The sequence below is a fragment of the Canis aureus genome, chromosome 21 (genome assembly GCF_053574225.1).
Source record: "Canis aureus isolate CA01 chromosome 21, VMU_Caureus_v.1.0, whole genome shotgun sequence".
Taxonomy (NCBI): domain Eukaryota; kingdom Metazoa; phylum Chordata; class Mammalia; order Carnivora; family Canidae; genus Canis; species Canis aureus.
Genome location: NC_135631.1, coordinates 21,571,066 through 21,587,480, shown reverse-complemented (window position 1 = coordinate 21,587,480; position 16,415 = coordinate 21,571,066). Strand labels below are relative to the sequence as shown.

General features: G+C 35.1%; 1 protein-coding gene across 3 annotated transcripts in view; it reads left to right on the top strand.

Annotated features, from left to right (window-relative positions):
• CSTF3 (cleavage stimulation factor subunit 3) overlaps positions 1 to 16,415 on the top strand; it is a 70,014-nt gene that overhangs the window by 39,206 nt on the left and 14,393 nt on the right. For all 3 annotated transcript variants that reach the window (XM_077863524.1, XM_077863525.1, XM_077863526.1), the window contains 7 exons: positions 10,197 to 10,229; positions 10,613 to 10,710; positions 12,244 to 12,310; positions 12,394 to 12,428; positions 12,517 to 12,643; positions 14,490 to 14,567; positions 15,545 to 15,707. In XM_077863524.1, the coding sequence (XP_077719650.1) occupies positions 10,197 to 10,229; positions 10,613 to 10,710; positions 12,244 to 12,310; positions 12,394 to 12,428; positions 12,517 to 12,643; positions 14,490 to 14,567; positions 15,545 to 15,707 (601 nt within the window). The remainder of the gene's footprint in view (positions 1 to 10,196; positions 10,230 to 10,612; positions 10,711 to 12,243; positions 12,311 to 12,393; positions 12,429 to 12,516; positions 12,644 to 14,489; positions 14,568 to 15,544; positions 15,708 to 16,415) is intronic.

Below are 16,415 nucleotides of genomic sequence, written 5' to 3'. Positions count from 1 at the left end.
TAAAAAGTTTTCAGTAAATGGTCTTCCACTTCAAAAATTTTCCCCTCCAGGGATGCCTGACTCAGTCGGAAGAGCATGTGAGTTAGTCTTGGGGTCCTGAGTTTGAGCCCCATGTTGAGTGTAGAAATTACTGAATAGAAAAATCCTACTCCATACGTTAAAAAATAAAATTGTATGACTATACTCATGGAAGAGTAACTCAGCAAATGAGAATGGAGTGAGATACTTTCTAAGGTGATACATAAAGTTCTTGTGAAATTATGTTACTGAATAGTATTTTAAGTATGCCTGGAAAGGTTTTCATTTTATTAAGAGGACAATTCGTAAAAGCTGAAAATTAAGGTAGCATAGAAAACAATATTTATATGGATTGAAAAGAAACTGTTAGACCTTTGAGGGAAGTGAATCAATACATCTGCTGAAGCATTACACAATTGCACAGCATTTTGGATTTGATGCTATTTTTGAGATCAGTAGCTTATAAACTTGGTTTTCTGACATTCCTACTAGCTCAAAGATCTCAAATTATTGTTCATATTTCCATATTTCTCATTCTCAATTTTAATGTACTGGATTTTTTGTTTGTTTTGAGTTTTTTTGGTTTCTTTTAAAAAAGTATGAGTGGGGAGGGGTCCAGGGAGAGGAAGAGAAAATCTTAAGCAGGTGCCACAGCCAGCATGGAGCTTGATGCAGGGTTCGCTCAGCCTCACAACTGTGAGATCATGACCTGAACAGAAATCAAGAGTCAGATGCTTAACTGACTGAGCCACCCAGGTGCCCCTACTGTACTGTTGAACCACAAAGTAATTTTGAAGGAATGATGGAGGTGGCAAAATGGAGCTAGAGTAGCAAACCAATTAGCCCATTGATAATTAGTAATTTTTTTTTAAAGATTTTATTTATTCATAGAAATGCAGAGAGAGAGAGGCAGAGACACAGGCAGAGGGAGAAGCAGGCTCCATGTAGAGAGCCTGACATGGAACTCGATCCAGGGTCTCCAGGATCATGCCCCAGGCTGCAGGCGGCGCTAAACCGCTGTGCCACCGGGGCTGCCTGATAATTAGTAATTTTTGATACTTAAGACCAAACTACTTTTCTCAAAAACTAAAATATCCTGCTCTTTTTCCTTACTCAAAATTTAAAGGATATTTTTGAAAAATGTTTGCCATAAGGTTGACAAAATATTTTTACTGGAAGCAAAGAATTTAGACATTAAGTAAAATAGGCCATGCCTATAGATGTCAAGTGGTAGTTTTGGCAGATACCCTGTAAGTTGGAGCAAAATCAAAGTTAGGTGAAAGTTTTACCTTTGATGGTATTGATTGAAATCTGTTTTGCGTGTTTACCTATCAATTATTTAACTTTTTTAGCTTTGTAGCCCTGAGAATTTCAGAGCATGTAAAAATGAATCTGAAATGGAGATGTTTATAACTAGTGAAAAGATACCAATAAACTACTCAGAACAATTTACTGCCCCAAATCAACTATGATTTTTTTTCTTAAAAAAAAAAAAACAAAAAACCCAACTCTCTTTACTGCAGTAAAATTGTGTTATAGAAAATGTGCTAGGGAAATACGTAACTGAGACAAACCTCAATTTTCCCATTGATAACAGTTTTGGTAACAATTTTGTGTACATTTCTCCTTAATTTATGTCTCTTGCACTCTAGATTGCAGTTGAGGAGGATAGATGGATGGGTAAACATACAAAATGTGTATATATTTTTAAAATTCCACCTATAGTATATTGCAGGTATTTTTATTTAGTATTAAATAAATCTACATCATTATTTTATGTATGTATATCCTATCCCACTGGTTTAGACAAAGCATAATTTACTTAGTCATTCTGCCTTTGGTCATTTACGTTTCCAAATTTCTGTATTAGAAGCAATCTTTCAGTGAATATCCTCATACTTATATCTTGCTAAAGAGCAGTATACAGTGTAGTCACTAAGAGCTCAGTTGTGCAATCATGTGCAAGTTACTAAACCTTCCTGTGCCTCAGTTTTCGCATCTTTAAGTAACAACAATACAATCATATTTTATTTACTTGACTAGTGTTCTAGGATTAAATGAATTAATATATATATACATACATATATATACACACTTTTATTAGAGTAGTGCTTAATTAAGCAATTAAGTAGTGCTTAATTTATTAAGTAAAGATGCTGCTAGTATAAGCAGCATTTTGTCATTGATTTCAACTTCTAAGAAATTGAATCCAACTTTTAAATTTAAATTTGTAATAGATAAGCAATAACCTTTTTTAAAAGATTTTATTTATTTATTCATGAGAGACATAGAGAGGCAGAGGGAGAAGCAGGCTTCATGCAGGGAGCCTGATGTGGGACTTGATGCCAGGACCCCAGGATCACATTCTGGGCCCAAGGCAGGCGCTAAACCGCTGAGCCACCCAGGTGCCCCGTTAAGCAGTAACTTTTATTACCAGTTCTACTGATCTTTGTTACTCCATTCCATCGACCTGCATATCCTTCTGTTCACCAGTTCTCTTATAATGTCCTTTGACTTTGATGTGATTTTGTCCTTTTTTTCTCATCTTATGTATTCTTCAGAGTTCTGTTCTTTTTCTCTGCCTGGTAATGCATATTTTTTAGAAATTACTCTTTGCTTATGTATATTCTTTGCTTTTAGGGAATATACCTAATTATATATCCTGGTATGTATATATTCCTTTAAAACAAGTGACTAGAATACAGATTCCTTAATCCTCAGTCTGATTTAAAAACAAATACCTTGTCTCTTAATCTTAAATTGTTTGTACTCAGGTACCATTTTATTGTCATCTCATTTTAATCTAATAAAAAGTAAATTTTACAGCAACTTATCAATATTTTTTTGTTCTCATGAAAAAAAAACTGGTTTTCTCCTCCTATTTCCCCTCCTTCAAGTTCAGGCTACTGTTACTCCACTTAAGGATGACAGCAACAGTCTCTTAGCAATTATTCTGTCAGCTAGTGCCTGCTTGCTTCATTCCGTAGCACGAAAGCCACCTCAGTCTTCCTCAGCCTGCACCTCCCACCCTACTACCGATGAGCCGTAGTTTCTGTACATTCCTTATTGGGTGACATCCATTTTTTTGTGTGCATCAGATTTAAACTCTACTTAGTTTTTTAGGCCCTTTGTAAAGTGCACCTCTACTACAATTAGCCAAACTGCTTTCCCAGTACATGTTCATTCTTATGTGGATGTATGTCTTGGCAATTCGACAGAAAATTCCAGAAACTCCTGTCACTGATTTACACAAACGTTTTTTCCTCATTAATGCCCTAGATTCTACCTGCTTAGTGAAACTTCCCTTGGTAACTCCAGTTTGCATGGAACTCATCTTCCTCTGAATTTTATAGGACATGGGACAGATACAAAATAATTGAAAGTTAGTCTTGTGTTCTTTCCAATAATTACTTTTATTTGTCCAAGTAGATTACAAGCTCTTTAATAGAGATCAGTTTCTTATTCTTGTATCCACTTGGTAAATCCTGTGCACACAGTAAAGATGACTTTAGTTGGTTCAGAAAAGTGGAAGGTCAATTAATACTTAGTCTGGTTAGTATGAAGTATTAACATGAACATAAACTTAATCTAGAACTGAAGATAATCCTATTTTTGCTTAGCACATTTTAATTTCAGTCATAATAAGACTGTAACAGTGGCCTATACCTTCCACTCATTTAATAATATATTATTTCTGTGACACATTTTAAGTGCTTGGAGAACTGAAATTTGTGGGACATGAACAGGTGTATCTAAATCTGTATATGTAGGCATACATTTATAACTACATGTAGTAGAAAGTTGTAAGTTCTAGATAAAATACCGTGTTGTAGGAAAAATAAGTACCAGATGAACAAAAAGTTAAAACTTCCTAGTTTCTTTAGTGACTTACTCACTAAAATAGAACTCCATGAGTTACAAAACTTAGTTTAATCCACCACTCTATCTCCAGTGCTGGAAAATGACCTACCACACAAGGCACATATTTATTTGTGAAATAAAAATGAATTTATTGCAGACAGTCCCTTGCTGATACTGGGACTAGGTGGTGGAAAGGAGAATGTTCTGCAGCTACTCCAGCAACTTAAAACTTGGTTTATCTTAAAGTGTTACTCTTCAGTGTTTCCCAAATTCCTTAAAAACTGCTTATATTCTTTAATCTTAAACATGTATTTTTCAGGATCTGAGATTGGAGAGCAGTGGGGAAAAGTAGATGAATAAAAAATAAATGATGTTTGCTTACAGCTTTTAGGATTGGGGCCAAACTTTTTGGATAATTAAGACAAGCAGAATGAGACCACTTCTGTAGCTCGAACTCAGTTTAAATGGTCTTAAATTCCACAAAAAGTGTGTCTACTTTGCTTTGGTAAAGATGTAGGGAACAAATTAGGAAAGCAGGTTTACAATTAATTTATTGATTCATCACATTTATTAAAAGCAATTACCATGTAAATTCACTTAAGATGAGGCCTAGCCCTGCCTCTGCTGGGTAGCCCAGTAGTGTCTTAACACACAAGCACTGGGGCACCTCACTGTCTCAGTCAGTGGAGCATGCGACTTCTGGTCTCAGGGTTGTAAGTTTGAGCCTCACGTTGGGTATAGAGACTACTTAAAAATAAAAATCTTAAAAAACAAAACCATAAGCACTGACTTTTCTTAATTGGTTACTATATAAAAAACTTAAAGTATATAGGGATCGTTTTGCATGTTCATAGTTACCGTGTCGTTTGGGTTTATTTGTCAAATGCTTTTGAGCTGCTTAAAATTAATTACACAGTTACTAATTATTATAATTGAAAATATTGTAAATAATGTTCTTTTTAAAATTCTGATGTTAGGAGATTTGTTTTCTTGTCCCAAAGCATAAGAAAAAAATTGAATTTGAGGAAATAAGCCAAAATGCTATTGACGTATATAGGTTTATTTGATAAGAAAAATGTTTTATAGGCATTTACACCAAACTTTTAAAGTATTCAGTGAACTATGAAAAATGTTCCAACATTAGCCAGGAAAAACTAATTTAATTTTGAACAGGTAAATATTGGGGCTCCTTTAAATTTCCATATAAAAATGTTCCAGGTAAGGGCATAGTTAAACTGTTAAAAATGGACATTACCACAGTTGGTCAAAGATTTATTAAACTTTTTTCCTCGTCTGACCCAGCTTATATTTTAAAAAATTAAATAATCTGCTGTAAGTCATCATTACTTCCAGTACTTACCGGAGGATAGTTATAGTTCCAAAAGACAATGTTCAATGAATGTTTGGGAAATAACTGGAAATTAAGAAAGGACTGGAAATAGGAATTGTTCAAAAGTGTTAGTGATGATTTATGTTTATTCAATGTTATACTTGTTTTACTCTGCCCCAAATAACCAGTAACCCCAATAACCCCCGATAATTTTTATTCTTTTCCCTCCACAACAACTTTTCATGTCATGGTAAAATTCATGATTCATTAAAAAAGTAGTATCGTAATTGTATGACATTCTTAAGGTAAACAGTAGATATATCAGAAAAATACTAAAAAGTATCCTTAATTTTTTCTTATAATTTTTTAGTTATAAAAATAACCACATTAGAAATTTTGAAAGAACAATCATAACATCTCACTAATACATACATTATTTATATTTTGGCATGTTTCTAACCAGTTTTAAAAGTCTGCATTAAGATAAGTTGCGATTTCTGTTAAAAAACAGGAGTCCAGGGCAGCCTGGGTGGCTCAACAGTTTAGCGCCACCTTCAGCCCAGGGTGTGATCCTGGAGACCAGGGATCCAGTCCCACGTGGGGCTCCCTGCATGGAGTCTGCTTCTTCCTCAGCCTGTGTCTTTGCGCCTCTCTCTCTCTCTCTCTCTCTCTCTCTGTGTCTGTCATGAATAAATAAATAAAATCTTAAAAAAAACAAACAAACAGGAGTCCACACTTCTAAGGTGATTATTTGTACATTAAAGTTTGAGAGGGATCCCTGGGTGGCACAGCTGTTTGGCGCCTGCCTTTGGCCCAGGGCGTGATCCTGGAGACTCGGGATCGAATCCCACGTCGGGCTCCCAGTGCATGGAGCCTGCTCCTCCCTCTGCCTGTGTCTCTGCCTCTCTCTTTCTTTCTCTGTGTGTGACTATCGTAAAAAAAAAAAAAAAAAAAAGTTTGAGAGCTGAAGGCGAAAGATAATTTTTTAAAGAGCCCCTGTTATTTTCATTTCAAAATTAAATAACATTGCTTTTATTTATTTTTAAGTAAACTGCCCCCAACATGGGGCTCAAACTCATGATCCCAAGATCAAGAGTCACTCTATCAATTGAGTCAGCCAGGTGCCCCCATAACATTTAATAGGCAAGATATGAGCAAGTTCTAGTAAGCTTTGTAAAAGCATGTGTATGTATATAATGGGCTTATTAAATGGAGACACTTTTCATTGGTTAATGGCAGATCCAATAATCTCTAATGTCAAAGTTCAAGGCAGTATCTAGAATTTTACATTAATTTTTAAAGATTTTTTTCATTAATTTATCAAGTAGATTCCTGTACAAGCCTATATTAACTATGATAAATATTAAGAACATTTAACTTCTAAATAAGATGTTTTCAGGTAAATTAGTAAATAACATAGCATAATGTTTAAAAGAAGAAAAATGGACTAGTAGTGTGACAAAGGGCAGGGTATTCACATGTTCTTATGCTGGTTTTTCACCAAAATGGAATTTGAATATGACCTGCAGCATAACCTTTGCTTTTCTATCAAATTAGGGCCAATTATAATAACAAACCTTGCCCTTTTTGGTTATTTGGTTTATATAGCTCTGTTTAGAGAATATGTAATGAAAAGTTTATACTCCTTGAGTTCATAATTTTATTAATTGGTATGATTTATGCATCTGGAATGCCTAGATGCTTTCTTTTCAATCCTTGGAAACTTTATAGTACATGTACTTATCCCTGTTTTATAAGTGGGAACATGGATTCTGGGAAAAATTCAGTATTTGATACAAGGTGATCAAAATCTTTTTATTTTTATCACACTGCTTTACCAAAGCAGGTTGATATTTTAAAATTTGAATATTTACAAAGAAATTAGATTACAGCTGCTATATTAATGCCCTCAGTGTAGGCTCTAGTGAGGGGCTATCAAATATTTATTGGTTGAATTAGTGAATGACAATCAGTGACCAGGTATTCAAGACCAGAGAATTCTATAGTTTTTCTACTTACATGTATTGAATGTAATACCAATTGAAGCAATAAATAATCCAAGACAGAGGACCAATTCATGTAGAGAAAAAAGCCAGATTTTTTGGTTTACATTTCTTACACAAAAATAGATTAAAAAAATAGATTTTTTTCTATTTAAATACATAAATGAAATCGTATATGTGCAGTCCCTGAAGTATTGTCTCTCTTTTCTTGTCTGTTTTTCCTTCTACCCATAGTAGAACTCTGCTGTAACAATATTATCAACTTTGTGTGTATACCATATTTTCTCCGGGCTCCTAAAATTGTCTACAAATATAGATATGTACAAACAAGATTTATTTTTTATCATTGTTATATAAAAGTGAATTCTACACATTTTAATATTTTTTCATTCAATAAAATCTTACAGAAATTCTCCCAAGTTATCTGTTATAGCTTTAATTCATTTTATGGGTATATAATATTCTATCATTTTGATGCATCATATTTTATTAAACCATTTCCCTATTGATAGACCTTTAATTTGTTAACTATTTTTGTTGCTGCAAAGTTAGCAGTCAATAACTTTGTACAACACTTTGTATTCTGATGTTTTTGTTTCTGTGGGGTAGATCCGAGAATGGAATTGTTAAGTCAAAAGGTATATATATATTTTTTTGAACAGTTTTTGCCAATGGCTTTCCATAAACGCCATAACAATTCATATTTCCATAAGCAGTGTATGAACTCCCTTTTCCTCAAACCACTTCAGTAGTGTTAATACCCGTTTTAAACTTTTACCATACTAATTGGTATAAAGTGATATCTATTATTTTGTTTCTCCCGTTTTGGAAGTTTGTATTTGTTTGACACATTATTTTTTTAACCATTTGCATCTTCTGGTAATTGCCTATTCATATTCTTGGCCAGTTTTCTCTATGAATATTGGTTTTCCTGGCCAATTGTGATAACTGTATATAATTTGTCGTCTGCATCTGGGAAGTTGGTGACTTGAACTAATTTACTTCACTCCCACTTTCAACTCAACTGTTTACCTCTTCTGAGACAAGCAGGGGAATGCAAGGAAACCTTGGATTTTATGACTGCCTCAAAAGGAGGGCTCGTGGAGAACTTAAGGGAAAGAGTAAGAAACTGACCCATAAAAACACTTGGAACCCCTCAACTGCCTTTCTACTCCCAGAGGAATGTTGACATCAGCGTGGCCTGCAAGAAACCAAAAAGAAGCAGAACCAGCAGGCTGAATCCTCCCTACTCCTGAGCAAAGATTTCTTTCTGAATCTATGTCCAAGGACTACTAACAGCCTATTTGCTGTCTACACCCGCTACATAGCTGTCCTAGTAGGTCAAGGGTCAGCTACCCTGGTCTGCCAACACTAAGCTTCAGTGAATAGACAAAAAAAACAGCTGCACATCTAAGGATTCAGCAACAAGAAAGGAGTGCTAACTAAAACTGGACAAGCCCTAACAAAATAGAGGAGAGAGACAATAACTTCAACAAAATAATATGAACACAGTGATGTTGAAAGTGCAGTATTTTTGAAAAATGGGCCAAAATGGTAACATGGAGACCTAAATTATTGGCTTGGAAAATCTAGTGGAAGAAATAGTTTTAAACCTAGAACAAAAATTCAAACAGTGTAAAAATAACAGATTTTGAGGATAGAACAAGGAGATCTAATGGGTATAATAGTTCTAAAAGAAAAGAAGTGGAACAGATGGAAGAGGAAATGATTTTTTAAAAAGCTCCTGAGCTGAAAAATATCTGTAACTTAAAAGGGCATGCTGAATTCCAGGCAGATAATAGAATAATCGATGGCAATTACTATGTCCTCAGTTTGCCAGGCAGTGTTCAAATGGCTTCACATCAACTCATGGAGTCCTTGTAACAGACTTACAAAATAGGTACAATAATCCCAATTATTCAGATAAGGAGAAAAGAGGTTAAGTGGATAGTCTGTAAATCCAAGAGGTTTGATTCCAGAGTCTTGATTTAGCTGCCTGGAAGTGCAAAATTTAAGCATATCGTCTTAAAATTTATGAACTCTGAAGATCAAGAGGAAATCTTAACAAGTTCCGGAGAGAGCAAGTTATCAGCAGAAGAAAAAAGTCTGTCAAAATTTTCATCTGTGTCACCTGAAGCCAGAAAACAGAAAATTTACATATACTACTGAGAGAAAAGGACCACAAGCCAGGATTTCTCTAACCAATCAAATAATCCACCTACCATCTGATGAAACTACTCCGAGAAAGGGAAGTCTGATAATATTTAGCCTTGGTCTTTGCACATGTTATTCCTCCTGCTTGGAATAACTCCTCCCTTTCTTTACCAGCCTACCACCTCATCCTTAACATCTTCACTTTTTCCAGGAAAGTTTTTGCAAGTCCCCAAGACTCAGTTGTATGCTCCCCTTAAACACATGCATAGCACCCTATATTTTCCCCAACTTGGCACTGCTTTTCCCCATAAAATTCTAAGTCCTATGAGGACCCAGACCCTATACATGTTTTGTTCACCATGGTAGCTGCATTTCCTACTGCAGTGCCTAGAATATAGTAGGCTGACTGAGTGACTAAAATTTAATTGTAGTCAAAATTAACAAATCATTTTGCTACCATACTCAGATTGTTCTAGTAGTAGCTACTCAGGGAAAATAAAGCGTTAAGTCTCCAGTAGATAAAGCTTTATTCAAGTATGCCTTGTATAGATTTCTGTATCTACATTGTGACTATTTTACAAAATTTAAAATTTATAAAATCTCAATCTAAATAATTGTATGAAAGCTACATGTGTTGAATCAGTTTATATAAGGCATATTTACGATGCATAATTATCCATGTCATGCTCAAAATTCTATTTATTTTTGTAAGGCAGAAATAGTCAAAAGTGTAGGGAGGAATTTGCAAGATTAGTCAAACTCTGGCATGGTGTTTCAATACTCTAAAAACAACAATATTAATTCTATATTTTTTCTCTATTTTTCTTCAGATAAAAGCTAAAAATTATGACAAGGTTGAAAAGGTGAGTCTTCAGAAACATACTTTGAATTTTATGCTGAAGTTTAACTTGGGACTTAACACATATAGACTAATTTAGTAAAATGGTAACAATTGTTGAATCTGGGTAGTGATTATATAGGAATTCATTGTACTTATTCAACTTTTTTGTATGTTTGAAGATGTTCATTAAAAAATTTTGGAAAAGGAGATATTTATACTCTACTGACCAAAATCATCAGAATGATTATCTAAACTGAATATAGGAAGGATTTGTTAAATTGCCATTTATCTATATGAAGATAAATTCTTGGAAAGAGTGGATTTGTTTTTTTAATGTTCCATTTCTCCCATGTCTGTGTGAAATTTATTTAACTGGATTCTGATAGTAATTTCTTGTATTTATAGCTATTTCAGAGATGCCTTATGAAGGTTTTGCACATTGATTTATGGAAGTGTTACCTTTCATATGTTCGAGAAACCAAGGGTAAACTGCCAAGTTACAAGTAAGTTAAAACAAGATCTTAAGAATGCAAGTCATCTCCAGGCATACAGTCAATTCCACATAAACTCACACCTTCTCTTAACTCTGGGGAGAAGAGGTTTAAGAATTCAGAAAGTAGGGTTCTCTGAGAAGTCCGTAAAACTTGGAACAAGTGCTTCAAAGAAAGTCCTATTCTGGAGAATTGAATCAACTAAGCCTTTCTATGTTTGAAACACTGTACATTTGGTTTTTTTGTTTGTTTTGTTTTTAAAGATTTTATTTATTTATTCATGAGAGACACACAGAGAGAGAAACAGGCAGAGACACAGGCAGAGGCAGAAGCAGGCTCCATGCAGGGAGCCTGATGTGGGACTCGATCCTAAGACTCCAGGATCACCCCCTGGGCCAAAGGCAGGCGCTAAACCGCTGAGCCACCCAGGGATCCCAACACTGTACATTTGTAACACCAAATCATTTTGTTGGCAGGCTTGTTGTGAAACTTAATAAAAAAAAGTATCTTATTACTTGTCAGAGCACCACTCTTACTTTTGGCAGGTTACAATGCAATGTGCTGCCTACGTACTCAAAGCCATCTTTGATAGTTCTCTTATGTAATGTAACTCCCCACTATGACTTAACACCCACCTATCCTTCTTCACGGAAACTCGGTAATGGACTCTCAAATGCTATTTTTGCATATATTATGCATATGCAAACAGGCTAAGTTATTTCTATAACTAGAATTCTATCTTTGTTTTCTTTTCTTCATCTTTTGTTATCTTGTATTGAAGAGGAAGTTCTTCCTGCCTAAATTTTACTTAGGAGCTAATACATCTTCAGACATAACTTACCTCCTTAGTCAAAGAACCAGATATTTCCACATTTGAATCTGCGACATGTAAGATTAAGGCAGTTTAAAGGATATAAGAATAAGTGAAACATGGGCTTTATCTTTGATAAGCTCACAAACAGTAGGTAAAAGAAAGTATGTAAATTAACGACATTGACAAACACATGAGAACTACTTTCTTTATGTAATTGCAAATATCTTTACATTTTTGTTTATACAAAGTTTCAAATGCCATTTTGATCATATGATCAGAAGTTATGTTTTTATTTTTTAAAGATTTCATTTTTAAGTGATCTCTACATCCAGCATGGAGCTTAAACAACTCCAAGACCAAGAGTTGCATGCTCTACTGACTGAGCCAGCCAGGCACCCCATATGTTTTAGTTGTAGATATGTTTTAATAACAAATACGTGTTTTTAAAAACACATGTCTTGGGTCTCTTGGCTGGTTCAGTCAATAGAGCACATGACTCTTGATCTTGGGGTTATAAGTTCGAACCCCACAATGGGTGTAGTTATTACTTAAAAATAAAATTTTAAAGAGGATGGCTGGCTGGTTCATTTGGTAGACCATGTGATTTTTGATCTTGTAGTTGTGAGTTCAAGCCCCACGTTGGGTGTATAGATTTCTCAAAAATAAAATCTTAAAAAAATAATAAAATCTTAAAAATAAATAAACAAAAATGTCTTTCACGTTTATTTCAGAGAAAAAATGGCTCAAGCATATGACTTTGCACTAGATAAAATTGGAATGGAAATTATGTCTTATCAGGTAGAGTTAAATTTTTTCCATATACACACTTAATAAACTTGAAATTATTAAGAAAGATACTGACATTTTATTTTATTTCTTAGATTTGGGTGGATTACATCAATTTCTTAAAAGGCGTGTAAGTATTTTTATAGTTTTTTTTTTTCCCATGTGAATAGTTGCTTTAGCTATAATATAATCGATGGCATTTTTTTATCGAATGCCAGGGAAGCTGTTGGATCTTATGCAGAAAATCAGAGAATAACAGCTGTCCGAAGAGTTTATCAACGAGGTTGTGTTAATCCAATGATCAACATTGAACAGCTCTGGAGAGACTATAACAAGTATGAAGAGGTAAATTAGGCCATAGTAGTTCATTATTATTATAAGTAAGCCATTTTAAATTTTGTTTTAATTTTTATGCATTGTGGATTTGTGGATTGTAGCCTCTCTAGTATAAGGTACCTGGATATTAGTGCTACGTAGGTCTGTTTTTACATTGATTGTAATCAAAGAACCACTCCTAATGTGTTTGTAAGGTTTTGAGAGTCTCCTACTATTATTGAGTTATTTTTTAGAGAATACCCTGGGAGATACTATAATTCTTACAAAACTGCTTATATCAATGATACACCATACCCATGCAGTCATACATACATACACATTACCATTCATCTCTTATGAAATGGGACCTTGTTAGATCTAATTGTTTCCAGTAATAATGATCAGTTGTGTTGCATATCTTTCACATAGAGTGCTGTGATTTATTGGCTTGCAGTGGGGCTGCAGTCCAAGCTTTTTGTTTCACTGGTGTATTTTTTTTTAAAGATTTATTTATTTATTTATGATAGACATAGAGAGAAAGAGAGGCAGAGATACAGGAGGAGGGAGAAGCAGGCTCCATGCCGGGAGCCTGAAGCGAGACTCGATCCCGGGACTCCAGGATCACGCCCTGGGCCAAAGGCAGGCGCCAAACCACTGAGCCACCCAGGGATCCCAACACTGGTGTATTTTTTAACCAACTGAGCTAATTGGCTCATAAATGTAAACATACATGCCAAATAAGCTGTATTGTTAAAAGAAAGTTTCTCGTATGTCCATTGTGATGGGGAAGAACTATGTAGGATGTTGAAACTGTTCCCTCATAGGCATGAGAAATGGTTCTCAAGTTTTTGGCCTTTAGATTTTAAGAACTATTAAAATCTACAAAGAACTTTTAATGTGTGTGTGTGTTTTTTTAAAGAACTTTTAATGTTAATGTGGCTTTTATCTATCAGTATTTAGCATATTGAGATTAAAACTGAGAAAATTTCAAGATTTTTTTTTTTAAAGATTTTATTTATTTATTCATGAGAGCTACAGAGAAAGAGAGAGGCAGAGACACAGGCAGAGGGAGAAGCAGGCTTCATGCGGGGAGCCTGACGTGAGACTCGATCCTGAGTCTCCAGGATCACACCCTGGGCTGCAGGCGGCGCTAAACCGCTGCGCCACCAGGGTTGCCCAAGATATTTATTAATTCACTTGAATTTCACAATAATAAACTCCTTACATTTTAACATAATAACATTAAAACAAACTGTATTTTCTAAAACAAGAAAAACTTTAGTGAGAAGAGTGACCTTGTTTTATATTTTTGCAAATCTCAACGTAGTCTAATAGATTTTTATATCTGCTTCTAAATTCAATGTGTTATGATACTAAACATCACGTAGCCTCTGAGAAACTCCTTTGGGCCCTGTGAAGGGGTCCTGGTTAGCAGGAATCCTTGGACTACTGTTTGAGAACTGCTAAATGTGAAACACAATGTTTATATCTCCATGCTACTTTTGCATTTGTTTTTAAAGTTACATGGAACTAGGTAGAAAATGGCTTTTAAGGCAAAGTGCTGGCTATTCACCCTGATGAATCTGTATAGCATTTTTTATTAATAGAATTTTCCATGAAATAATTGACCCTTTCCAAATCATTCCTTATCTTTAGAAATTCCTGATACCTGGAGATTTACTACCAGCTCCTAACAGATATAAGCAGATTCTCCTTGATCCCTGAAGCATGTAATGTGATTGACCTTGATTTTATTTTAAAAATGTTTTAAAATATAGAATTTAAAATGATTTAGTAAATGAACAAATTAACTGTGTTGTGCTAATATAGTATGCTTAATTTTAAAATAGTACACATTTCCCTTTGTTTTTCCTAGGGTATCAATATTCATTTAGCTAAAAAAATGATTGAGGATCGGAGTCGAGATTACATGAATGCTAGGCGTGTAGCAAAGGTATGGAATTCAACAGGTCACTTATTTTAATGATGAGTATGTTGTTTATACAAGAGTTTTCTTTGTTTAGTGTTCCTCTTGGCATTTTCAATTACTAGCAGTCTTTTTTTTTTTAAGATTTTATTTATTTGAGAGAGAGCGAGAAAGAGAGCATGAACAGGGGAGGGGCAGAGAGAGAGGAAGACGCAGACTCCCCACTGAGTGGGGAGCCCAATGTGGGACTCAATCCCTGAGCCCTGGGATCATGACCTGAGCTGAAGGCAGACTCTGAACCAGCTGAGCCATCCACGTGCCCCAGTTATTAGCAGTCTTAGCCAATGACAATTAATTTCATTGTCTGAGCAGATATATTTGAAATTAAACACCTCTTTATAAACATGTTAAAGGACAAAAATAAAATAAATCAAGTTTGGAAGAAATGTTTTTAAAACACATGAATAGGACATGGAGACAAAGTTCTACCTACAAAAGATGAAGTAGTTCTTATGTTTCCCTTCTATCTGTTCATATATATTTGAATACTGTACTGCTTTGTGGTCTCATAGCTCTCAGGGGCAGATTTTTGTCTTATGTGCATACCTTTCCATTCATTGATACTGTTAGAAGTAGGAAAGATAGCTTAGTAATACAAGCTATTGAAATTTTAAAAGACAGACAGTTTCTCCAAAGCTAGCAGTAATGATGCCAGCAGATCATCAGTCATGTTGATCTGTCAACACCTGTGTCCTGGAGAGTGACCTCCTAGATCACCTGCAGAGAGGGCCCAGGGGTGTTCTATTCACTCAGGCCTGGGGACCTGTTCTTGGGTAAGTAATCCTGTTATCTTTCTCCCTGCTCGTCAATAGTTTTTAGATTGTATTAACAAAGTGGTATTTGGGAAAAATAGGTATTTTGAACAACATATTCCAACCTGATCAACTCCATTTATCTGAATTGTTACTAGGCTCACCACAGAATTCTCAATGCTTGTTGTCTAGGAATATGAGACAGTAATGAAAGGTTTGGACCGCAATGCTCCGTCAGTGCCTCCTCAGAATACTCCCCAAGAAGCCCAGCAGGTGGATATGTGGAAGAAATACATACAGTGGGAAAAGAGCAACCCTCTTCGTACAGAAGATCAGACTCTTATCACAAAAAGAGGTAACACAATTAACCCTCCTGGGACTCCAATTATATATATGTTCAATCACTTGATATTATCCCATAGGCTATTTTTTACCTCCAGTCTTTCTTTCCTCTTATGTTCTTCAAATTCAATAAATTCTATAGATCTGTCTCCATCCATGTTCACTGACCTTTGTTTTATCATATCTGCTGTTAAACCCATCCAGTGAATTCTTCATATCAGATATTGTACTTTTCAGTTGCCTAAATTTCCATTCTAGATATTTTAGGGAGCGCCTGGGTGGCTCAGTAGGTTGAATGTCCATCTTGATCTCAGCTGAGGTCTTGATCTCAGGGTGGTAAGTTCAAGCCCCACATTGGGCTCCACACTGGGCATGGAGCCTACTTAGAAAAATGGTGGGGCAGGGGCGGGAGGTGTGTGTGCATCTGGGTGTTTCAGTTGGTTAAAAGCATCCAGGTATTGATCTCAGGGTGGAGCCTACTTTAAAAAAATGTATTTTTTATAGTTCCTCTTTTATAGTTTCCATTTCTCTGTTAATATTCTGTGTGTCTATTACCATCTTTTCCTTTATATCCTTGTAACAGTAGTTCCAAATCCTCATCTGCTAATTCCACCATGTGGGCCATCATGGAGTTGGTTCCTTTTTTTCTTGAGTGTGGATTGCATTTTCCTGTTTGGACATAGTCTAGACATTTAAAACTTTATTTTGAACATGATACAGA